At 52.1% G+C, this 24,571-nt stretch overlaps 1 protein-coding gene and 2 pseudogenes across 1 annotated transcript; all 3 read right to left on the reverse strand.

Moving 5' to 3' along the window:
* Positions 1-4,800: 4,800 nt before the first annotated feature.
* On the reverse strand, positions 4,801-5,616 carry LOC128069435 (melanoma-associated antigen 9-like; annotated as a pseudogene).
* Positions 5,617-12,834: 7,218 nt separating this feature from the next.
* On the reverse strand, positions 12,835-13,626 carry LOC128070641 (melanoma-associated antigen 8-like). The gene has a single exon (XM_052663943.1). The coding sequence runs from the start codon at positions 13,624-13,626 to the stop codon at positions 12,835-12,837; it is 792 nt and encodes a 263-aa protein (XP_052519903.1).
* Positions 13,627-17,364: 3,738 nt separating this feature from the next.
* Positions 17,365-18,456, reverse strand: LOC128069436 (melanoma-associated antigen 8-like; annotated as a pseudogene).
* Between the last annotated feature and the right edge of the window lie 6,115 nt (positions 18,457-24,571).

Below are 24,571 nucleotides of genomic sequence, written 5' to 3' on the forward strand. Positions count from 1 at the left end.
ACCATGACCCCACCTGCCACCACTCCAGTGACCCACAAGGGAAGTTGTGCTTCCAGTTCTTAAGAGTAACTTCTGTAGTTCCATAGCAGGACTATCCATATTAGCGACATCTAGCTATTTACATTTGACATCACATTATGTTAAGGTAGAAGGCCAGGCCCTGGGACACACTAAGCACACTTGAGTTCACAATACCCAGCCTCATGTGGCTACTGGTTACCCTATTGCTGGTCATGACACACAACAGGCTGTTCCCAAAGCAAGAAGTTTCCCCCAGGAGACGCAATAACAGTCCTACTGACCCATCAGCCATGGTTCCCATCTGGGCACTTTGGGCTCCTCCTGCTAGGAGACCAACACACACAGAGAATAGTTCCCATCCCAGCAGACAGAGCTGACCTTGATCCTAAGGAGTGTGTGGGTTACTCTGGCACAGGGGAAACAGCCAGGAAACATCTCTAACAGCCAGGGGATATGTCTTGGTTCCTGCCCCATTTCAGTGGTGAATTGACAGGTCCAAGAGCAAGGGTCTGGGAAGGGCGTCGGGCCCAGGCCTTCAGAACCCTGAGGGACAAAGTCTGTATTACCTCACCAGAGAAGCCACTGGAAATGGCCGAGGTCCTGGCTGAGAGTACAGGGGATTTAGAACGGATCTCAGGCAAGAGAGAGTGACCATCAGTTGTGGTTCAGCAGCTGCTGCAACTGTGAGGGCCCAGCATTTGTCCAGTCTTTCTCTCTGAGCTTCTTTAGGAGGAGAGGAGACCAACCAGAATCCGCAAGGAGCTGTCCTCAGATGTGGTGAACTCTCCAGATGAAGGGAGTGTTTGTCCCTTGTTGGGAGGTGTCTATTATAGTGAATGTTGTGGTACCACCCAGATCTCCTCTTTGTGGCTAGCCCACTCTTTTGTGCAGGCCCACCGGTGTGATGGATGAGGATTCAGAGCAAAAGTCTTCTCCAAATTCGCCCTCCCGTGAAGGGGACTGCCTCCTTGGGGGCAGCTCGTTGTGAGAGACTACTCACAGGATCAGTATGGGGAGGATACACTGGCCTGACCCCGTCACCTGGATTAAGCTGATCTCTGCAGAGTCTTCCCTTTTCATGTCTGCTTTCTGAAAATTACTATGATCACGGTGCTCTGAAATGGCACCAGAAGTGAACAACAGAATGAAAGGCAAGTTAGACATAGAGGCTTAGCCTTTGGAGGTTGAAGACATGGGCAGGGGCGATCCCTGCCCCTGTCAGAAGTTCCAGGTGTATGATTCCCACGTATTTTTGTTGGACTCAATCACAAAGCTATATCTCAAGGCTTCTGTGCCCTGATGGTTATTTTGACAAGTCAGATCATCTTCTTGTCCCAGTGAATAAACAGAACAGAACTAGTAAGCATTTACCACTGCTATTGTGATTAGAATATTTGTGCATTGCACAGTAATGCAGAGGAGAATGAACAACCACTACATTCTGGATTTCGAATGCCAGGGTTCCTTTACTGCTCCAGTGAGGAAATGCCCCTGACCCACACATGGACAAACAAGACTGTGTGATGAAGCCAGCTACTTCCCACCCTCATTTGAGCCTGGGGAAGATGGGGTCTGGGGAGCAGGCTGGTGACTGCACCTGTCATCTGCTACAACCTTTCATCTGCTCCAACTGCCTGTTTGTGGACACTGAGGTCCTCTCTGGCTCTGTGGTGGCTGACACACCATCCTGGCAACACACTTCTGGCTAAACCTCAGAAAGGATAGTCTTCTACCACCCAGGCTCACTGATCACTTTCATCAAAGATCGGGAATTAAGGAATTATTTCAATAGTTATTCATATTCATAGCCTTTTGTGATTATTCACATCGCACAGGGTTGTTATTTGCTAGCCGTCATGACACTCACCAAAAGCGACCTCAACTGTCCATTTATCTGATTCACAACAGTCGTGACAGGGGACTATTATCTGGGGACCTTCATATACGACTTGTGAGGGAATGCCAACCCTGCAGCCACCTTTGGCTGGGAGGTTGTCTGGACAGGGACAGGAAGTGTAGAGCTCCGAGATGCAGAGAGTGAGGCCAGGTTGGAGACAGTGGGGGCAAGGGGTCCACAGTAGGGGTGACATGAGCTCTGGGCTGGACACCAGGGACAGGGTGCCCCCATCCTTGGAGGTCCACTTGGGTCGCTGCCTCCAACGCACCATCAGGAGGACCAAAGAGCTCTGAGACAATGGAAGGGTGCTGCTCTGAGAGCTAAAGTGAGCAGGTGGCAGGAAGGAATTCCTGGACTTTGTTTCCTGAAGGGTGGCCCCTTGTATGAAGTCCACCACCCCCACTCACATCAGGAGCCATGCAGAGTGTGACATTTCATGAAAAAGGGAGAAATACACAAGACTCCAGCTCCTCCTGGTGTGCAGAGTGGTATGCTTCACGACTGTGCTGGTTAGAGAAGGAACCCGAGATTTCGGAGGCTGCTTTGGTATAAATGGCCTTCACAGTCTTGTGTACCCCAGCTGCTTTCTCACCATCCCCAGAGGCTCTTAGGCCAGTTCCCCATCTCTGTGTCTCCTTTTCTCCTGGCCTGGCCCTGCCACGTAGGGAACGGAAGGGGAAAGAAGAATTGACCCCAGAAGGAGGGCAGAGGGCGAGGACTGTGTGGTCCTCACGTGGTTCTGGCTTGAAGCTCAGCTCCAAACTCCTAGGCTGCATCCTGATAGCTTATGGTGAATGATGTTGGATTCGTGATCTCCAGAGAAGATTTAGCTTTGGGACCGGGGACCAGGGGCCAGGTTTGATCACTCAAGAGCTTTTGTGTAGCGGAGTTTCATTAAAGTAAGAAAAGGGACAGAGAAAGCTTCTGACATAGACATCAGAAGGGGGATGGAGAGTGCCCCCTTTGCTGGTGTTACCAAGGGAGTTATATACTTTTTTATAATTGGTTATTACAGTTAATCAAAGGACTGTCTCAAGGTTGTAAAAATCTTACCAGACCCACTCTCACAATTTACATTTTAGGAAAACAGGACTAGAACTTAAAAATAGAAAGATCCTACCAGACCCACTCCCGTAATACACATTCTAAAATAGCAGGATTAGTCAGTCAGAAGGTTTTCAGGTAGGAGAAATTGTCCTCAAGCATTGTTGCTGTATAATCCCTAGTACAGAGTTTAAGCTGAGTTGTTTGTTGTGTACTCATCAGTTTGAGGCTTAAAGGAAAAAAACATTTTATGTGACTAAGACTAAGAAATGTAAAGGCGAAAAACACTTGTCCCTTCTTCCTCCTTGAGGATTCAGACCCCTATCTCCTCCTTGAGAGCCCCAGACCCCTTTCTCCTCCTCAGGGAACCTGGACTTGTCATCAACCTGCCTGGGAATTGACTCTCTCAATCCCTACCCCTTGGCTCAGGGCTCGCCACCATCCTCAGTCCCTCTGGCTGTATCACCCCCAGGACACCATCTGCAGTGCCCAGAATCCAAAATGCTCCTTCCTCTTCCACCCTGTCTACATCACAACTGTCCTGGAGGGTTTTAGGAGGACAGCAGTCCTTGGAAAAACACCCACCTTCTGACTGTGCCACTGGGAGGAACCCAGGTCCTCCCTCTTGGCCCTGAACAGATGGCGCCTGGACAGCTCTTCCATCAGTCGGTCAGTCAGGAGCCTTTCCTGCTTCTTGGGAGCTCAGGCCCATGGATGTGGCACCACCTGCCTCCAAAATACATTTCCACCCCACCCCAGGCAAAGTGCAAATGGTATGTTTTTCCCCCCAAACAGCGTGCTATTGTTATTTAGATAAAACCTTTGTCTGTATTTAAAACAGTGAACTTGTTGTTGTTCAGTCACATCCCATTCTTTGCCATCCTATGGACTGCAGCATGCCAGGCTTCCCTGTCCTTCACTGTCTCCCAGAGTTTGACCAAATTCCTGTCCACTGAGTAGATGATGCCATCCGACCATTTCTTTCCTTGGTCACCCTTCTTCTCCTGCCCTTAATCTTTCCCAGCACAAGGGTCTTTTCCAATGAATCGGCTCTTCACATCAGATGGACAACATATTGGAGCTGCAGCTTCAGCATCAGTCCTTCCAATGAATTACTTTAAAAAAGCATTGAATTAATCACATATTTATTTCCAAATTTTGGTAGGTTTACATAAGGATCCCATGTTTCCTGCTAACATGCCCCCACTGCTAACACAGGGCCTTCCACAGAGCAGAAGCTCCATGAAGTAATAAATGTGGAATAAATGAGTCAGTGAGCAGGGGACTTATTAAGTTGGATCAGATTTTTTTTTTTTACTTTCTTAAATAATAACCCAAAAAGGTCCAACTGAACAGGAATAGTTTAGCTGTATTAAATGACAGACAAGAAATATAAGAAGCAAGAACTCACCTCAATTACATTTTATCTCTTAAATCTTCCCCAATGATATTACTGTTAAGTATTTTCACATTTCCCAAATAGTTCTATTCCAATTCCATTTCATCTTGTTCAGGGTCATGAAACAAAATGGAAGTGTTCCCAATCACTTTTAAAAAACAGCGGAACTCTTGTTCTTGAACTGGGTAAGCACAAACACACTGTGATCAGCATCATTCACGAAGCTAAGACACTGAAGTTTATTTAGCTTTCTATTAAAACAGCCAAAGTTTGAAAAGTTCCTAAAGAAAAGAGATGAATCTGCATGTCATGGCAGAGAAGAGGAACACAGAGATGCTTCACACTGGTCCCCCAACTGGCCCGGGCCCTCACTTCTGAGAAGGCCGACTGCTTCCTCTTCAATCCCAGAGGGAAGGATCAGCCTGGCTGCTGCTCGGGCTCAGGCCCCCTCTTCCTCCTCCCCCTCAGCCTCTGCAGACAGTGGTGGGAAGGCCCTCAAAGCCCTTTGTGTGACCCTGAGCAGAAATGGCCTGACTTGCCACTCGCTGGTCTCCACATAGGCCTGGGGACCCCACAGGAACTCGTAGTGAGCAGGGTCGCTGTCAGGCACCTGCTGGCACTCCAGGTACCCCTCCCACACCCACACTTGGGTCAGCAGCTCCCTGGGCTCCCCAGAGATGAAGCGCTCACTCCAGACACACCCGCCCCATCCTGCTAAGTGCTCCCGAGACTTCCTCCTCAGTGTCAGGTCCCTTGCTGGAAGGATCAGGCTCAGGGCCGTCACCAGGAGGCCAGCCTTGGGCATGCTCTGCCCATCCCTCTGCATCTCTTGAGGGTGAGGCTCAGGGTGGGGACCAGGAAGTAGATGTGCTCCCTGGGGTCTACCTCCTTCATGTACACGCTAAAGACCAGGGGCAGGCGCTGTGTGGCTTTACGGAAGACCACCGGTAAGTGGGCCTGGTTATCCCTGAGAACCGTATTCTGTTTCAGCCTGGGAGATTGGCTCCTTGGTGCTATACTTGAGCAGCAGGAACCCCAGGAGTTCAGCTGTGATTACATTCAGAGCCTTCTTTAGCAAGGACTCTGCATGGGCGATGGCAGAGGAAGAGGAGACTGGGCAGGAGGAGGCCAGAGAGGTTGAGGCCTCCTCTGCCTCAGCCCCCCTGAGCCGCACCTCCGCTGGGCCCTGGGCCTGGTTTTGGCATTGAAGTTCTTCCTTGGGCTTGCTGAGTTCACTCATCTCAACCATGAGCATGATGCCTGGGATCGAACCGTTGAGAGGAGTGATGCAGGGGACAGACGGGGACCTCAGGCCTGGCGGAGGAGCGGGGTGGGGCAGGGGGCGGGCGGAGCGGGACCCAGAGGAGCAGTAAATGGTCAGTTGAGAGACATGCCCTGGACTGCTCTGACTCAGGCCACTTACAGATCTCCTCCTGAGGGCTGCTCTTGGGCCTCACACGGGCGTTCCTCCTTGGTCGACTTTCCACTATCAAGTGAGGAAGTGAGATGGCTCCTGAGGTTGCAGCCAGCATAGCCAGTGTTTCATGGGATGAGGAGGGAAGTGATTTGCGGCATGTTGGGTTCCATCTAATCTGGGATGGGGAGCCCTTGGTGCATACCAAGGGCACCCACCTCCCCTTGACTCCTCACACTGCCTGGACCTTGTATTCTGTGACCTCAGGACACATTCTCAGACCTAGGTCTTCACCTCTAGGTTCCTGAAGTCCTTGTGAGAAGTAACAAAGGCTCATATCCAGTGTCAAGAGGAACCAGAGATCAAATTGCTAACATTCTTCTGATCATAGAGACAGCAAGGGAATTTCAGAGGGACATCTACCTCTGTTTCATTGACTACACTAAAGCCTTTGACTGTGTGAAATGAAAGTTGCTCAGTCATGTCCGACTCTTTGAGAACCCAGGGACTATACAGTCCATGGATTTCTCCAGGCCAGAATACTGAAGTGGGTAGCCTTTCCCTTCTCCAGAGGATCTTCCCAACCCAGGGATCGAACCCAGGTCTCCAGAACTGCAGGCGGATTCTTCACCAGCTGAGCCACCAGAGAAGCCCAAGAACACTGGGGTGGGTAGCCTATCCCTTCTCTAGGGGATCTACCTAACCCAGGAATCAAACCGGGGTCTCCTGCATTGCAGGCACATTCTTTACCAGCTGAGTTACCAGGGAATCCCAACTGTATGGATCATAACAAACTTTGGAAAATTCTTAAGGAGATAGGATTCTCTGACCATCCTACCTGTCTCGTGAGACCTGTATGCATGTCAAGAAGCAACAATTCAGGTCAGTTCAGTTCAGTCGCTCAGTTGTGTCCGACTCTTTGAGACCCCATGAATCGCAGCACACCAGGCCCCCCTGTCCATCACCAACTCCTGGAGTTCACTCAAACTCATGTCCATCGAGTCAGTGATGCCATCCAGCCATCTCATCCTCTGTTGTCCCCTTGTCCTCCTGCCCCCAATCCCTCCCAGCATCAGAGTCTTTTCAGTGAGTCAACTCTTCGCATGAGGTAGCCACAGTATTGGATTTTCAGCTTTAGCATCAGTCCTTCCAATCAACACCAAGGACTTATCTCCTTTAGGATGGACTGGTTGGATCTCCTTGCAGTCCAAGGGACTCTCAAGAGTCTTCTCCAACAACACAGTTCAAAAGCATCAATTCTTCAACACTCAGCTTTCTTCACAGTCCAATTCTCACATCAATACATGACCACTGGAAAAACCATAGCCTTGACTAGATGGACATTTGTTGGCAATGTAATGTCTCTGCTTTTGAATATACTGTCTAGGTTGGTCATAACTTTCCTTCCAAGGAGTAAGCGTCTTTTAATTTCATGGCTGCAATCACCATCTGCAGTGATTTTGGAGCCCAAAAAAATAAAGTCTGTCACTGTTTCCCCATCTGTTTGCCATGAAGTGATGGGACCGGATGCCATAATCTTAGTTTTCTGAATGTTGAGCTTTAAGCCAACTTTTTCACTTTCATCAAGAGTCTCTTTAGTTCTTCACTTTCTGCCATAAGGGTGGTGTCATCTGCGTATCTGAGGTTATTGGTATTTCTCCCAGAAATTTTGATTCCAGCTTGTGCTTCTTCCAGCCCTGTGTTTCTCATGATGTTCTCTGCATATAAGTTAAATAAGCAGGGTGACATTATACAGCCTTGATGTACTCCTTTTCCTATTTGGAACCAATCTGTTGTTCCATGTCCATATTAAAATGTTATGACCAGGTTTCCTTGTCAATCGCAATAGAATCAGATTCTAATCATGTCTTCTATGAATTTACTCCCATGCATTTAGAAGAATACTGCTAGTTCTTCAAGATTTATGGAAAAGACTTTCTAAGATTAAACAGATAAGCAAATTTTGTTATTAACAGTAAGCTGGTACCAGACTAGAATTTAGTCTTCTCTCTGTTTAGAGAAGAAAGTTTTCTTAAAATTCAGCTTTTGATAACAGATTATAAATTTATTTGCCTTTAAGTGATTTTTATTTGTTTTAAAAATCTTATTGTTACTTTAGTAGTGTAAATAAACATTATTTAAGATTATGGTACATGTAGACAAAGCTCATTCTGCTTCAACAAATAACCCTTCAAGGTTAGACTTTTGCTATCCTGATGTCCTTAAAACATGGTGACAGTCTCCTTTTAAATCAGGAAATTAAAAATAAATAGACAATAGCTAAAAATCAAAGATCCAGGGCTATGGGAAATCCAAGAAAGTTGCTTAGCTTTTCCCAGCTCCCTGACAGACCTCATTTTTATTTGATGGGCTAAAGCCTTACCTGGCTACAGTGTTAATGCCCTCACATGAATTCTCCAAAAAAATCATGTTTCATTAAATATTAAGTTCTAGTTTTGTTAATTAAGGTCTCTGCTACTAAGACTCACTTCTGAGATAGTTCCTTGTTATGTTATATTGCTAAAAGGTTTAATTAAATTATTAAAAAGGACACTCAAGATTATTTCTAAAGCTTACCTCAGCAGCCAGTCTTTGGATAAAGGTCAGATGCTCCATGATGTACAACCAGGAGATTAACACTTGGCTATAATCATTTAACTGAGACAGGTGACCTGGGGTATACCGGGCTATCCCCAATGAAAGTTCTTGACTTAAATTCTTGCTTGTGACCTTACTAATAACTGCTAGCTATATTATTTTCTATGTAGCTTGTTTCAGAAGATAATTTCTTATGTTACCAAATGTGTGACAGAGCCTGTGATAAAATGCCCATATGCAGTTCCATATGAGACCATTAACTGTAATAATGTAACTTTAGATATGGGAATAAGGAACAAGAGGAAGCATTTTCCTGGACCAAGAAGCTAGTAAGACAGGTATGGTCCAGAGACTTTTGCTACTTACAAGGCCTGGTCTAGTGACAACACACTAAGTGGCCTGTCAATGGAATCTTTGTTAGACCTGGGAATGAGCCTTCCCAGCACCATGGGACACAATGACCACGAAATGTCTCCCAAACATGGTCAAATATGACTATGAAGGGGCCCTGCTGACTGGAAGTTGGCCCTTGCCAGCTGCCTCTAGAAAGACTGAATCATGACCACTACAAGATGCTGACCTTCAACACCTCCTTGAAAGGAGTTCAGGGTGGAGACAAAAAATAAGGCATTCTGTGCTCTGGGAAAAACCCAGGAAAACAGGCCTTCAGATAGTCAGATATTTTCAGGTAAAGATTTTTATGAGTCCAACTTCTTGCATCTTCTCCCACCTAGAGAAACACTAATGTCACGAACCAATGTCTGGACCTGGTTCTCCTGGTTGCACCTCAGCAGCTTTCCTACTTCTATTAATCTTTGGGCATGGTTGCACCTCAGCAGCTTTCCTACTTCTATTAATCTTTGGGCAATATATCTTTAACATTCTTGTTAAGTTTGTTTCTCCAAGTAGTAGTACGACAAAAATATCCCCTGGCCAACGCTCAGACAACACTAGAACAAGCTGCCTTAGCCTGTGGACTCTCATTGCCCTCCGTAAGTGCACCCTGAGGACCTCAGGCTATTCTCCTTTTGAGATCTTATACGGGAGACCACCCACAGTGATAAGAAAGCTCAAAGGAGACCATCAACAACTAGCTAACCTGGAGATGTCCCAACACCCCCAGGCCCTGGAAAGTCTTCCGCCATATCGCCTAAGAAACCTGAGAAAGGACACCCATTCCACTGGGCAACTGGGTTCACCCCTGTCAGCCGGGAGATGAGGCATGGGTTAAAGACTGGACAAAGGAGCCACTTCAGCCAGTGTGGACAGGCCCTCACACGGTCATCCTGGCAACCCCTACTACTGTTAAAGTTACAGGCATCATCCCCTGGATCCACCACACCAGAGTCACGAAGGCAGTGGCTTCCTGTAATGAGGACACCTGGAAAGCAGTTCAGGACCCCAAAAAGCTCCTCAAGATCTATTTCAGAAACGACGACCCTCACCCGCGAAGGATGCTGAGCTCTGCTCTAGTCACTCTGGAAGCTGACTAAGTACATGCACAGCAGAAGCTTGAGGATTCTTCAGCCTTGCTCCAGCCACACTCCGGCAGCTAGCTGGTCAACACATGGCAGAAGCTTCAGGATGTGGCTATCAAAATATCAATGGATTTTCATTGTCAACCCTGGACTCTATCCCTGATTGCTGTTATTTCTGTGCTCTTCGCCACAGGACTAGCTTCTGTCGCACCCCAGGACTAGGATTTAGGTCAGAATTTACAGTTAACTGTCTGTTATCTCACTGTAATGGGAAGCTTCATTCTTACTGGAAGTCTCTTACGATCGATTCTCCCTACTAACTAAATTGCTCCACAGTATAACTGATGCCCCTTCACGATAGGCTCAGTTGCTACAGCCATGACAACCCAAAGATGGGGAGAAAACCTTTTGCAAGTCTTCAGTTATCTGTTATGTGCAGGCTGCTTTGCAGCCATTGGGTGTCCCTTGCTGTTATAGATGGTGCTGCCCCCATCAAGGCCTTTTCTTTGTTTGTGGGACAGATGCTTACTTACGTCTACCTGTCAATTAGGTGGGTATCTGCACCCTAGCTTTCCTCACTCCCCAGATGAATATTGTCCCTAACAACCAGACTCCCACCGTACCTCTGGCAGCACATATGCTGTCAAAAAGAGTCATCCAATTTATACCCCTACTAGCTAGTCTGGGAATCATGGCTGGGATAGGTATGGGAATGGGAGGAATTGCTTCATCAACCACCTCTTAGCATACACTATCCAAAGACTTCACAGACGACATTGGGAGAGTGGCCAAATCTTTAGTGGCCTTACAGGACCAACTAGACTCCCAGGCTGAGGTGGTTTTGCCAAATAAGAGAGGTCTAGACCTACTGACTGGAGAAGGCAATGGCAACCCACTCCAGTACTCTTGCCTGGAAAATCCCATGGACGCAGGAAACTGGTAGGCTGCAGTCCACGGGGTCGCACAGAGTCGGACATGGCTGAAGCGACTTAGCAGCAGCAGCATCAGACCTACTGACAGTTGAAAAGTGTCTGCCTTTTCAGCTGCCTCTTCTTGAGTGAAGAATGCTGCTTTTATATACACCAGTCAGAAATAGTCAGGAACATGGCCCAACATCAAAGAGAACAAATCATAAAAAGAGAGAAAAGCTAGCTAATTCTTGGGGTAATTGGAGCAATATCTGGAGCTGGGCATCATGGCTTCTCCCTTTAACAGGTCCTCTCTTCATGCTCTTTGCAGTGCTCTTGTTTGGCCCTTGTATTCTCTATGCTCTTACCCAGTTCATAAGCTCTCGGATTGAATCCACAAAGTTACAAATGCTAATAATTCAGTACACTCTCCCTAAATGATGGGGAGCTTGGAATGTCCTACCAAAAACATGGAACGATGCTTTCTACAATGAGTGATAGAAGCATCAAGAGTGGGGAATGAAGAGGAAAAGTTAACATTTTACACGACCTCCTTCTCCTTCTGCCTCTGTAACTCAGCTTCCCCCTTGCAAAGTCTAGATCACCTGGGTCCTGTAGTCCCAGAAAGCGGGAACTTGCAATGCTAGAAACTGGAGTTCATCTCACTCACCCCTGTCCTGCTCTTTGCCCTGCAAACCTGCTTAATCATGCCTGTGCAGGTCAGGCATCCCCCTCCTCATCTTGACCACTGTTCCCAAGCGTGAGAAACCCTTAGTTTAAACCAGCCTATTAACAGCTAGTGTTGCCCACTACAGTCTATGAAAACTCTGCAGTCCCTTTGATCGGGGCTCAGAACTTGGAGTGTTGACTCCTCTGTGCCTGCCAGCATAATAAACCTGAGTTATTCAAATCTCCTAGTGTCGTGCTTGGATTCTCGAGTACCAGTTTCTGCAACATGGTAACTGAAATGTCTTCAGCTATAAACCCTGAGGCTGAGAAGATTGTGTGCCAACCCGAATTCACTCATGTCTCATTTGGAACCTTTCAAGTGTATTTACACTCAGGCAGAAAAACCAGGAGTCTACGTGATTCTGATCAAAGTGCACTTTCTCTTTTGGACCCAGGAGATTCATCTCCAAGTGAAGAAGAACTTCTATTGTGTATGTCCTATTTCAAATTTTCTTCTCACCCGTAAGACATTGTCGAGAGGTCTGGTACTGCCACCACCCAGCCTCATCTCGATCACCTCCCACAGAAGGAACCCAGCTTCCCAAAGCCCAAACTGCCCTGGCTCAGGCACTGACACTCGAGGGCTTCTCCTGGAGCCCCACTGCCCCTCCCCGTGTTGCCTTGTTCTGGGACTAGGGGATGTCGCTCCAGCTTCCTCATGTGGCTGCAGCTCTTAGATGATCACTCCCGGTGTGGGGGTGGCCTGCTCTTCCTAGTGTCCCCACTGTTAACACGGCCTGTCACAGAGCACGAGCTCCCTGAAGTCCTGTGGAATAAACGAGCTGGGAGCAGGGCCTTATTTAGTTGGATTAGTTTTCTCCTACTTTCTTAAATAATAACCTGGGAAACCCCAAATAACCTGAGATAGCTTAGCTGTATAAAATGACAGACAAAAAGTATAAGAAGCAAGATTTCACTATAATCACATTTTATTTTCTTATTCTTTCACCAAGTACCTCACTGCTAGGTAAGTTCACATTTCCAAAATACTTATAATTCCAATCTCATGTTACCATGTTCAGGGTCACAAAATAAAATTGGAAAGTTCCCAAACTCTTTTAAAAACCAGCAAAACTGTAGTCCTTAAACTGGGTAAGTACAAATACATGTGTGATCAATGTCATTCACAAAGTTAGATACTGAAGTTTATTAAGCCTTAAGCTGAAATACACGTTTGAAAAATTCCTAAAGAAAACAGAGATCAGTCTCCATGTCATCGCAGAGAACACGAACCTAAAAATGCTACACATCGGGTTTCCCAAGTGGCCCAGGCCATCACTCCTGAGAAGGCTGACTGCTCCCTTTTCGATCACAGAGGGAAGGATCAGCCTGGCTGCTGCTCTGGCTCAGGACCCCTCTTTCTCCTCCCTCACAGCCTCTGCAGAAGGGAATGGGAAGGACCTAAAAGCCCTTCGGTTGACCCTGAGCAGATACTCTGTGAATTTCTCCTTGCTGGTCTCCGCAAAGGCCCGGGGACCCCACAGGAACTCGAAGCGAGCAGGGTCACTGTCAGGCACCTGCCGGTACTCCAGGTACCCCTCTCGCACCCACACTTGGGTCAGCAGCTCCCTGGGCTCCCCAAAGATAGAGTGCTCCTTCCAAACATACACTCCCATCTTGTTGAGTGCTCTCCAGATCTCCTCCTCAGGGCCGCGATCCCCATTCTGGAGGATCAGGCTGAGGACCACCACCAGGAGGCCGGCCTTGGGCAGGCCCTGCTCACCGCTCTGTATCACATCACAGGTGAGGCCCAGGCAGGGAACCATGATGTAGATGGGCGCAGTTTCTACCTGCCTCACATCTATAGCAAAGACCAGCAGAACGCATTCAACCGCTTGGCGGAAGACCTCCGGGAAGTGCTCCTGGTTACCTCCGAGGACCGTATGCAGCAATTCGGCATCAGAGGTTGGCTCCTTGGCTCGATACTTGCAGAGCAGGAACTTCACCATGTTAGCCACCATTTTATTCAGAGCTTCCTGGGGCAAGGCCTCTTCAGCGGCGCACAAAGAGACTGGGCGGGAAGAGGCTGAGGGGGTTGCTGCCTCCCCTCCCTCAGCCCCCAAGAGCTGTGCTTCCTCCGGGCCCTGGGCCTCGCCTGGGTCCTGAAGGTCTTTCTTGGGCTTCCTTAGCTCACTCATCTTGACCTCGAGCACGATACCTGGAATCAAACCACAGACAAGAGTGAGGCAGGGGACATTGTGGACCATGGGCCTCAGCTAAGAAATAAACCCTGGGTGGTCGACTTATAGGTCTCCTCTTGAGGGGCGCTCTCGGCCTCACAGCGGCCATCCTTCTGGGCGGTCTGACCCCCAGCTACCCGAAGGAGGAAGGGCAGTGGCTTTCCTGGGTGCAGCCAACACAGCCAGAGGTTTTGGGGCTGACATGGTGGGGGGATTAGGGATTTGTGGGGTCCCCTCTGTTCTGGGATGGGGAGCCCCTGGTGCTCATTCATCCACTTTCCTCACCTTGACTCCTGGTACTGCCTGGACCTCCTCTTTTCTCTGACCTCTGGACACAGGCCTCAGACCTCTGCTCCTGGTTCCTGGAGCCCCTGTGAGAAAAATGGAGGGGGCCCCTCGGGGGTAGATTGTGGCACACCCCTGGACTCTGAGCCCCCCCCCCCCCAAGTTGTGGGGGAAATTGTCCCCTTATAGCTCCCTTGTAGTGCCCACCTTTCCCCTGCCACAGCCTGGACCCTGCCCTTTGGGGGCCTGCAGAGTAACTCATAACAAGACCCGAGTCTGAAAGGAAAGCGCTAAGGGGCCCTACATGTGGTTGCACCTGCCCAGGGCCTCCCGCGGGTCCTAGGCTGGGGAGATGCTCGGTCCCCACTTCACGTCCAGCCTGGACTCCCAGCACTGACCACCAGGGTGGGTTTGGCTCTGTCCGGGGACTCCACCCTCTGTGGATCTGAAGCCTCCACCCTCCGCCTGAGCACCTCACCTCCCCAGGCCCCTAAGCCAGAGGTCGACAAACTGCTCATCCTGCTCAACCCGCTCTGGGACCTCTAAGACCCCCATCAAGGGCAACGATCCCTCCCTGTGTTGGGGTCTAACTGCCTCAGTCCTTCCCCGCCTGCAGCCTGGATTCCCGGCAGGCCCTGGAATTGGCCCGTCCTCCATTTTGAGGCCCCGCCGCTCTCACCCGGTCCCCCGCCTCTCTGAGACCCGATGTCAGGAAATGCGGCATGAGGTCGTCCTGCCTGGGGACTACCAGGGTCCCCTCTGTTCTGGGGTCCCGCTCCCCTCACTCCTCCCTCAGCGTCCTCACCTTGACTCCCGGTAGGACCGGAGCCCTGTCCTCCCCCAGTCTGAGGCCTGGCTCCTCACACCAGGGCCCCGGTCTCTCTTGAGACCCGGATGTCAGAAAGTCAGGACAGGTGTAGTGTGCTCTTCTCACCCCAGGGTCTCCCAGGGCGGGTGACAGGGGCAGGGATCTGTGGGGCTCCATCAGTACTCCTTGGGGGTCCCCTTATCGTTCCCAAGGCCTTACCTTGTCTCCGAGTACAAGTTCAGATTCTCTCCTCTCCCCAACTGAGGCCCCGCCCCTTATACCACGTGCCGTCTCTCTGAGACCCGGATGTCAGCAAGTCAGACCATGCCTGTTGTTCTTATCCTACCTCACGGTCTTCAAGGACCGACAACAGAGACAGCTTTCTTTGAGGTCAAGGGTCCCCTAGTCCCCCCTCAGCGACCTCAACTGCTTACCCCACAGGACCTGGAATTCTCTCTGCCCACCTGAGGCCCTGCCGCCTATACCGGGTCCCCAGTCTCTCTGAGACCCGGATGTCAGGAAATGCGGCATGTGCTCAATCCCACCCTATGTGCTCCCTGAGCCCACTCTGTGATGGGGTCCAGGTTCTCCTCAGTCTTTCCTCAGGGTCCTCACCCAGACTTCTTCAGAACCTAAGATCCTCCCCTTTTCCTTCTAAGGCCTGCCCCTTTAAAGCAGGGCCCCAACCTGTCAGAGACAGGGATGCCAAAGCTAGGACACACTGCCAAGTGCTCATGCTGCCACCAGGGATGCCTAGGGCTGACAGCAGGGGTGGGATCTAAGGGGTCCTTGTGTCCTCCTCAGGGTCCTCATCTTGAGCTCTGGAAGGTACAGGATGTCCCTGAGTTTACCCAAGGCTGGACCCTTACACCAAAGCCCTCATTGCCCTGAGACCACAGCTTCCAGAGCTGCTGGTCTCCTGGGCCAGTGGAATGGCCTCTACGAAGAACATGTGAGGTGCACACTGGGATATGAGAGCCCGCGGTGCTGGGGTTTCACCTTCCAGGGACTGGACAAACTCCACATCTGTCATCATTAGCTCCCCCACTGAGTAAGATATATGGCCCTGGAACCAGAGGAAACAGTGACCCCACCTACCACCACTCCCAGTGACCCACAAGGGAAGTTGTGCTTCTGGTCCCCCGAGTAGGTTCTGCAGTTCCTCAGTGGGGCTATCTAGCCGTTACCCACTTCTAACTATTTACATTTGACTTCACATTATATTAAGGCAGATGGTCAGGCCCTGGGACACACTAAGCACATTTGAGTTCACACTACCCAGCCTCATGTGGCTACTGGTTACTCTATTAATGGTGGTGACAGGACTTGCTCTTCCCAAAGGAAGATGGTTCCCCCAGGAGATATCATAACAGTCCTACTGACCTATGAGCCATGGTTCCCACCTGGCACTTTGCGCTCCTCTCCGTAGAGGTTCAGGCACCAGTTCCCCATCCACATGTCTCCTCTTCTCCTGACCCAGCCCTGCCATGTGATGAAGGGAAAGGGAGAGACGGATGGACCCCAGAAGGAGGGCAGAGGGTGAGGACTGTGTGGTCTTCACGTGGTTCTGCCTTGAAGCTCAGCTCCAGACTCCTAGGCTGCATCCCTGCCCCTTGCTCCCAGGGCTCTCCACCCTCCTCAGTCCCTCTGGCTGTACCACTCCCAGGATACCATCTGCAGTGCCCAGAATCCAAAATGCTCCTTCCTCTTCCACCCTGTCTACATCATAACTATTCCTGGAGGGCTCTAGGAAGAGAGTAGTTCTCCTAAAAACACCCACCTTCTGACTGTGCCACTGGGAGGAGCCCAGGTCCTCACCCTTGGCCTTGAATGGATGGCACCTGGACAGAGCTTCCATCAGTCACTCATGCAGGAGCCCTTCCTGCTTCTTGGGAGCTCAGCCCCATGGATGTGGCACCACTTGCATCCAGAACATCTTCCCACCCCATCCCAGATACCAGCGCAAATGGGATGTGGTGGTGTCCTGCTTCTCCCAGTGTCCTCACTGCTAACACAGGGCTTTCCACAGAGCAGAGGATGCATGAAGTTCTGTGGAATAAATGAACCAGTGAGAGGGGGGCTATTAATCTCATCTATTTTCTTCTACTTTCTTAAATAATAACCTGGCAAAATCCGAGTAAACAGATATGGATTAGCTCTAGAGAAGGACAGACAAAAACTAGAAGGATCAAGAATTCACTACAATCATTTTTTATTTTCCAGTTCTTCCACCAACTATATACTGCTAGTAAGTTCACATATCCAAAATAGTTGTGATTCCAATTCCATGTTGTCTTGCTCAGGGTCACAAAATAAAATGGGAGAGTTCCCAATCTCTTTTACAAAACAGCAAAACTCTGGTCCTTTAACTGGTTAAGTACAAATACATGTGTGATCAATGTCATTCACAAAGTTTGATACTGAAGTTTATTAAGGCTTAAGCTGAGAAAACACATTGGAAAAATACATAAAAAACAGAGATTTATTTCCACATCATCGCAGAGAAAAGGAACACAAAGATGTTATACACCGGGTTCCCCAGTGGCCCATGCCATCACTACTGAGAAAGCTGACTGCTCCCTCTTCAGTCACAGAGGGAAGGATCAGTTTGGCAGCTTCTCTGGGTCAAGACTCCTCTTCTCCTCCCTCACAGTCTCTGCAGACAGGGGTGGGAAGGCTCTGGAAAACCTTTGGCTGACTCTGAGCAGATACTCCGTGACTTCCTACTTGTTGGTCTCTGCATAGGCCCAGGGACCCCACAGGAACTCGTATCGATGAGAGTCGTTGTCAGGCATCTGCTGGTACTCCAGGTACCCCTCCTGCACCCACACGTGGGTCAGCAGTGGCCTGTGCTCCCCAAAGACGCATTGCTCACTCCTAACACACACTCAATCTGCTGAGTGTTCCCCAGACTTCCTCCACAGGGGCACGGTCTCCATTCTGCATGATCAGGCTGAGGACGAGCACCAGGAGACCAGCCTTGGGCAAGCCCTGCCCACTGCTCAGCACTGCATCGCAGGTGAATCCCAGCGTGGAGACCATGATGTAGATGTGCTCCATGGGGTCCACCTCCTTCACCTCAATGCCACAGACCAGCTCCTTGGCCTGATACTTGAAGAACAAGAAACTTCATCAGGCTAACCAGCATCTCATTCAGAGCTTCCTGGGACAAGGCCACTGCAAGGGAGACTGGCGGGGAGGAGGCCAAGGCGGATGCAGCCTCCCCTGCCTCAGCCCCCAAGAGTTGCTCCTCCTCTGGGTCCTGGGCCTCGCCTGGGTCCTGAAGGTCTTCCTCGGGCTTGCTCAGCTCACTCATCTGCAATGCCTAGGATCGAAGCACAGACAGGAAAAAGGCAGGGGGACAGATGGGGACCATGGGCCTGGGGGAGGGAGAGGATGAGAGCGGCCTCTGATGAGAACCACGTCCTGGGCAGTCTGACACAGACCATGTACAGGTCTCCTCTTCATGGGTGCTGTCAGTCCCCTGGCTACCTGAAGGAGGAAGTGAGGTGGCTCCTCAGAGTGCAGTCAGCACAGACTGAGATTTCCAGGGCTGACAAGGTGTGGAGATTAGGCCCTTGTGGGCTCCCCTATGTTCTGGGATGGGGAGCCCCTGGTGCACACTCAGGGTACCCGCCTCACCTTGACTCCTGGCACTGCCTGGACCTCTTCTGTTCTCTGACCTCTGGACATGGTCCTCAGACCTCTGCCTTCACCTCCTGGTTCCTGGATCCCCTGTGAGAGAAATGGAGGGTACACAACAGGGGTGTCCTATAGCACAGCCCTGAGCCTTCCGTGACAGTACAAGGGGTGGACTCTTTGAGGTCCCCCAGGTGTGTGGTGGGTGGCCCCCTCAGGGCTCACTTGTAGTGCTCACCTTCCTCCTGGTACAACCTGGTCCCACCCCTCTGGGGGCCTGCATGGAAACTCAGAACAAGACCAGAGTCTGAACAGAAAGCGCTAAGGGTCCCCACATGTGGCTGCACTGCCCAGGTCTTCCTGAGGGTCCTCAACTCCTCCTCACATCCTGCCTGGCCTCCCAGCACTGACCACAGGGGCAGGGGTCTGCTCAGTCCTCCATCGGTGTCCGGCAAGTCCACCCTCTGTGGACCTGAAGCCTCAGCCCGCCGCCTGATCGCCTCAGGTCTCGAGGTCCCTAAGCCAGAGGTCAAGAAACTGCTCACCCTCTTCACCCCACTCTGCGGCCTCCAAGACCCCCATCAGAGGCAAGGGTCCCTCCCCATGTTGGGTCTAACTGCCTCATTCCTTCCTCTCATGGAGCCTGGACTCCAGGCAGGACCCGGGCTTATCGTGTCCTCCATTTTGAGGCCCTGCTGCTCCCTGTCTCTCTGAGACCCGCACGTGAGGAGGGCAGACGGGCCCAGTGTGCGCTTCTCACCCCAAGGGCTCCCACGGCCGACTTCAGGGGCGGGGACTGTGGGGTCTCTCAGTCCCCCCTCGGGTCCCCTCAGCTCTCCTCAGGCACCTCACCTTGCCCCCGGGCAGGACCTGGATTCTCGCCTCTCCCAGCTGAAGCCCCGCGCCTTACACCAGGGCCCCATCTCTCGCAGCCGCGGGTGTCAGGGAGTCAGGCCACGCCTGCTGCACTCACTCTACTCCACTGTCGCCCTGGACTGACAACGGAGACAGGCTCTCTGAGGTCTCCTCTGACTGGGGTCCAGGGTCCTCTCAGTCCTCCCTCGGGGTCCTCACCTAAACTCCTTCAAAGCCTCAGAGTCTCCCCTCCAATCTCTGAGGCCCCGCCCCTTATGTCAAGTCTCCAGTGTCTCTGAGACCCCGAGCTCATGCCCCCACGAGAGTCGCCCCCGACTGACAGCAGGTGCCGGGACCTGTGGGATTCCCTGTGTCCTCCCTCAAGGTCCTCATCTTGAGTCCTGGCAGGTCTGGGGGTGCCCCTTGTATTGACTGGAGGCAGGGCCCTCACACCAAGCCATCACTTCACTGAGACCCCAAAGGGAAGTCTGTGGGCACGACATCAGAGCTCCAAGCCCGGGGCTTCCCAAGCTGAGATGATCTCCCGGGCGTTCCTCAAGCCTCCTCCTGCTCTTCACTTTGACTCTCAGCAGGTCTGAGCACCACCCTCTGTCCCTGACCTTGCTCCCCTTAGAACCAGGCCCTCCCCAGCCAGGAGCCCAAGAAGCAAGCGGAAGTAGGGGGCTCATTCCCACAACCCTGCCAGGGCTGAGAGCAGTGATGACCTGGATTGTCCTGGGGCCCCAGAGCCCCCCTCAGGGTTCTAGCTTGACTCCTAGCACAGCTGGGTTCCTTCACTCTGCTGACCTGCACCCGGGCACCTGACCCAGGCCCTCACTTCACTCCCATCGGGATCAGTGACATTACATCTGGACGCCACGCCCCAGGGTCCCCCAAGGCTGTCAGGAGGGCCGCACATGCATCCCCTGGGGACCCTCAGCCTTCTCTGGTCCTCACCTCGAGTCTTAGCAGAACGTGGGCACCTCCCTCTGCCCACCTGAGACTGCGTCCCAAAGACAAACCCCTGAATCCCCAAGTTCACTGAGGAAGTGAGGGGTGTGGTGGCTCAGCCTGACAGCCCGGACCAGGTCCCCCAGGATTCCCAGTAGGTGTGGAGTTGTGTTCTATGAGACCCTCTGTTCCAGGGTGACTGGACCCCCTCATCCTCTCTCAGGAGGGGGCCTCCTTAAGCCTTGAGAGAAGGCTGCAGTCCTAGCACAGATGCTGGATGGGGGCCTGCTGCACCCATGACCTTGGGGGAGCACAGGGAACCACTCACCTTCCCATGGGGGCCCCTCAGCATCACCAGACTTTGGAAAGTTTTGTTTAAATGATGTTGTTTTAGCTGAAGACGGTGAGGAGTGGCAGGTGAGTTAGCAAGAACTCAGCAGCCTGGAGATGGCCTTTGGCCACTCACAATGGCTTCACTCTCCTCTCTGCTGTATCACCAGAGTTGTCTCCTTGGTGGCTCTCTCCCCACTGGTCTGCACTGATGCCCCCACCATGGGCCCTTCTTGTGCAGAGTGGCCAGAGGGGCTCTCAGGGGCCAAGAACTTGTGACTCGTGGGTTCTAAGTCCCCACTGGCCTGACTTTTTCCCCAGAAAGGAGAGACATTTGGGAGGAAGGTGGGTGGCTGGCCTGCCCTGCTCCTGGGGCCCCTGAGGGCCAAGGACTCTGCCTCAGTGCAGTCCAGCCCAGCCCCCATGATGGCCTGGCTGCCCCAGCCCCCTCAGAGGCCGGAGGTGCTGCCTGAGGAAGGCTTGGATGTCCCCAGATTTCCTGAGGGCGGGGATGTGCAGAGCTCGTCATCTGGTGGGGTTTGCATGGGGCCTCGGGGAGCCCCCTTGCCGAGACCTCAGACCTTGGAGATGGGGACCTTCCCTCTCTTTCCAGAGGCTCAGAGGATGGTTGAGAACCTTGCTGCCCGGTCATAGGCCTTACTTATGGGGTCAGGCGTGGACAAGACCCAGGCTATGCCGTCTCATCAGCCTCCCCTGCTGGTTTGTAGCTCGATTCATCCCAAGGGCTTTCCTCATGACAGTTGCCACAGAGTCCCAGGCGGTTCCTCCTGCAGAGAGCTAGCACTCGAGAGCACGGCCAGCTTTGCTCACCGCAGGCTAAGCCTTATTTCTGTCATCCAGAAATCAGCCTTTTTCAGCCTCCCCACCTCATCCCTGTTTGGCCATGGCACCTCCCTTTGTGAAGGGACAGAGCAAGGGAGCCCAGGGGCCACTGAGGACCCAAGATGAGCACTGGGCTGAGGGAGGCTCGGGCAGGGCTGGGGGAAGTGAGTTGCCCATGGATCATTGGCTCCCCGGGGTCTGCCCAGTTGGGCCTCCAGGGTCACCCTTACCTAGTTGGAGCACTTGTGAGGCAGGGCCCCTCTCTGAGACACCCTGTCTGGTTGAATTGCATTTCCACTCTCCTAGACACTGTCGCCTGTGTGGCCCCGGGGACAGAACTAATTCTGTGCCTCTTGAGCCACCTGGCCTCTCCTCTGGTGACCTGGGCACGCCTGGGGCTCGAGACAGTTTCACTGTCCAGGACCAGCCCATCAAGTCCATGCTCCCTCCCTGCACGCCTGTGTGACCTTAGGCTGCTGCCTCAGCCCGGCTCAGGAGGACGCGTGCTTAGCCATTTCACTCCACAGACATCAGTCAAAATCTACCAAGGACTGAGCAGTGGGAGTGAAATACCACATGGGTCTCTTAATGTCAGGCAGCCTTGATTTGGTAAATAAAATGTTTCTTTTGTGACAAGCAGATGACTTGAGATTACAATCTGCCCATCTCTGTTTTCTCTGTAGGTTTACAGGTAAGCAGGTGCCACACATGCTGAGGTTTCTGGGAACGTGGTATTTAAATAGCAGCATCTGCGTGTGATTCCAGGTCAGGAGGCATACAGGAGTCAAGACAAAAAAAGAACGAAACCTTCTGAAAAGGTAAGGTGTTCCCGAGGCAGTGCACCTTCGTAAGGGGCTGCATTTTGGCTTGGAAGTGAGCAGCCTGTTCGGGTGTCATGGCAGCTCAGTGCTGGGGCTGACAGAACCCTGGCCTGCACCGCCCCAAGTCCTTTCTCAGGGCCTCCTCTGCCTATGCCAGACTGCCAACAAGGGAGACCCAGCTTTCTGGTTCCGGTGGACTGGTGTGTGAGCTCTCCCCTCACCTGACCTCGGAGTTCTTGTCTCTGCAGTGCAACCCTCAAGGGCTATTTGCTATGCTCCTCAGGACAAACTTTCTTTTAAGAGAAAACATGTTATGAACTGGACACCCCAGTGATCAGAGGGTGCTGAGGTGTGACACCCTCGAAGTGCTCAGCTGAAAAAGGAAAAGAAAAGAGAAACAAGAAAATGACACCAGATGCGGGCCCTGCAATGAAGCCAAACCTCGGGCCTGGTGTCCAGACACCAGCGAGCCCCCAGACTAAACACCCACAGACCTCGAGCAGGGACTGCAGGCTCCAGCCCTGTGCATCTTAGGACAGTAAGGGCTCTGTTGGGGCCCCCGACAAGGGGAGGCTTAATTTCTCCTCATCTAGCAAGTGAGGAGCCTGCTGGACAGTGTCCCTGTGCCCCTGAAGACACTCAGTCAGGCTCTTGTCCAGCCCTTGATGGGTCTCTTCAGTGAGTGGGTGCAGAGTGTCTGCGGGACTTCCCCAGGTGTGCACAAGGTGCCTGCATTGTGCCGGGGGTGAATGGCCATCTGTCTTGCCTTCCCGAGCAAGCAGCTGCCTGAGGTGACTCAAACACTCAGCCAGGCCCAGCATGGAGGCACTGAAGACGTGTGCTGGGCGGGAAATTCCTCGTTTTCAGCCTCTTTATTGCCCTGCAGTGTTCTGACCACAGGGCCACCTCTATCTGTCTGAATAGGGTGCATGTTTGGGGTCCTCTGGGGGCGCACCTGAAGGGGGTGGGGGTTACGGGAAAGAATGGCTGGAGATTATGGGAAAGAGGGGCTGCCTGAGCAGTAGTAGAAGGGGTTCAGGGCCTGAGCGGTCAAGGTCAGGTTGGGGTCTGGCCTGGCAGGCACGACAGGCATCCAGATGGCGCACAGAGGTACCAGCATGGCCACTGGAAGCTGGCCAGGGGGCAGGTTGAAGATTTGGGTGGGCACAGTGGTGGGGCCCACCACCACCATGGGAGGAGCCATCTGGACAGGAGGCCAGGTGAAGCAGAGCCACTGGCTCTCGATGGGCAGGCCCACCTGTCAGGACGGACTAGAGAGAAAGGAACCTGCGTGCTCTTGGGCTGCCAGGTCTCAGGACCCATCAAGGGGAGCAGGGCTGCTGTCCCCAGACCAGCAGCAGGGGCGACATAGGTCCCGGCCAGGCCAGTGGCGGGGACAAGTTCCAGGTGGCTCGCAGTCCCCTGGGCAACCTCAGGGCAAGGTGACAGGCCATCCTGTGGCTACACGGTGCTGGGTGCAGGAGGGACACCCAGGGCTGCCGGCCTGCCCTTCGCCTGCCGAGACACAGACGTAACGCCCACTCTCCTCTTCATCTTCCCCAGGAGGTGTGGGCTGTCTCTCTTAAACTGGGGACTGCAGCAGAACTGTAACTGGGGTTCACCGAGAGAGAGAGAGAGAAAGAGAGAGAGAATAGCAAAGTCCTAGTGTCAAAAGGAGGCTTACTGAAATCAGCACCCTCCTGGCTAGGCTCCTGGGTGCCCTCACCCAGCCATCCCCAGGCCTCATGGAGAAAGTGAGACCCTGTCCCACAAGTGGCAGTGCCCCAGCTTGCCCATCCTCAAGACTCACTAACTCACCATGACCTCTTGCCCTTGGAAAATGACTCAGAGTGGCCCAAGGATATCCATACAAGGTCCTGAGAGGGGACTTGGCATTTGCAGCGGGCAGACTGCAGAAGTTTCTCTGCTTTCTATGCAGGTGTTGACCCTTGGCCTGCACTTCCTCAGCTGAGCAGGACACTTCCCAGGAAAGGACCTATGCTTCCCTGCACTAAACTTCTGCTCCACAGCTATGGGAGGCATGTGCTTAGTCAGTTGTGTCTGACTCTTTGCGACCCCATGGACAGTAGCCCGCCAGGCTCCTCTGTCCATAGGTATTCTCCTGGCAAGAATACTGGAGTGAGTTGCCATGCCCTCCTCCAGGAGACCTTCCCAACCCAGGGATCTTCCCTCCCCAGGTCTCCCACCTTGCAGGCAGATTCTTTCTGGTCTGACCCACGAGGGAGTCATGCGGGCACACAAACCCCTCTCCCTGCCTGCCTCCACCCTGGGCCCATTTGTGCCCTGGCTGGAGGACAGGAGGCCCAGCATTTGAGCAGTGTCATCTCTTTCCTTGGTGTGACTGCAATCT

This window comes from Budorcas taxicolor, chromosome X, assembly GCF_023091745.1.
Source record: "Budorcas taxicolor isolate Tak-1 chromosome X, Takin1.1, whole genome shotgun sequence".
NCBI lineage: Eukaryota > Metazoa > Chordata > Mammalia > Artiodactyla > Bovidae > Budorcas > Budorcas taxicolor.

Excerpts from the sequence above, each read along its gene's own strand:
- LOC128070641 (XM_052663943.1), bottom strand. The coding sequence starts at position 13,626 with ATGAGTGAGCTAAGGAAGCCCAAGAAAGACCTTCAGGACCCAGGCGAG.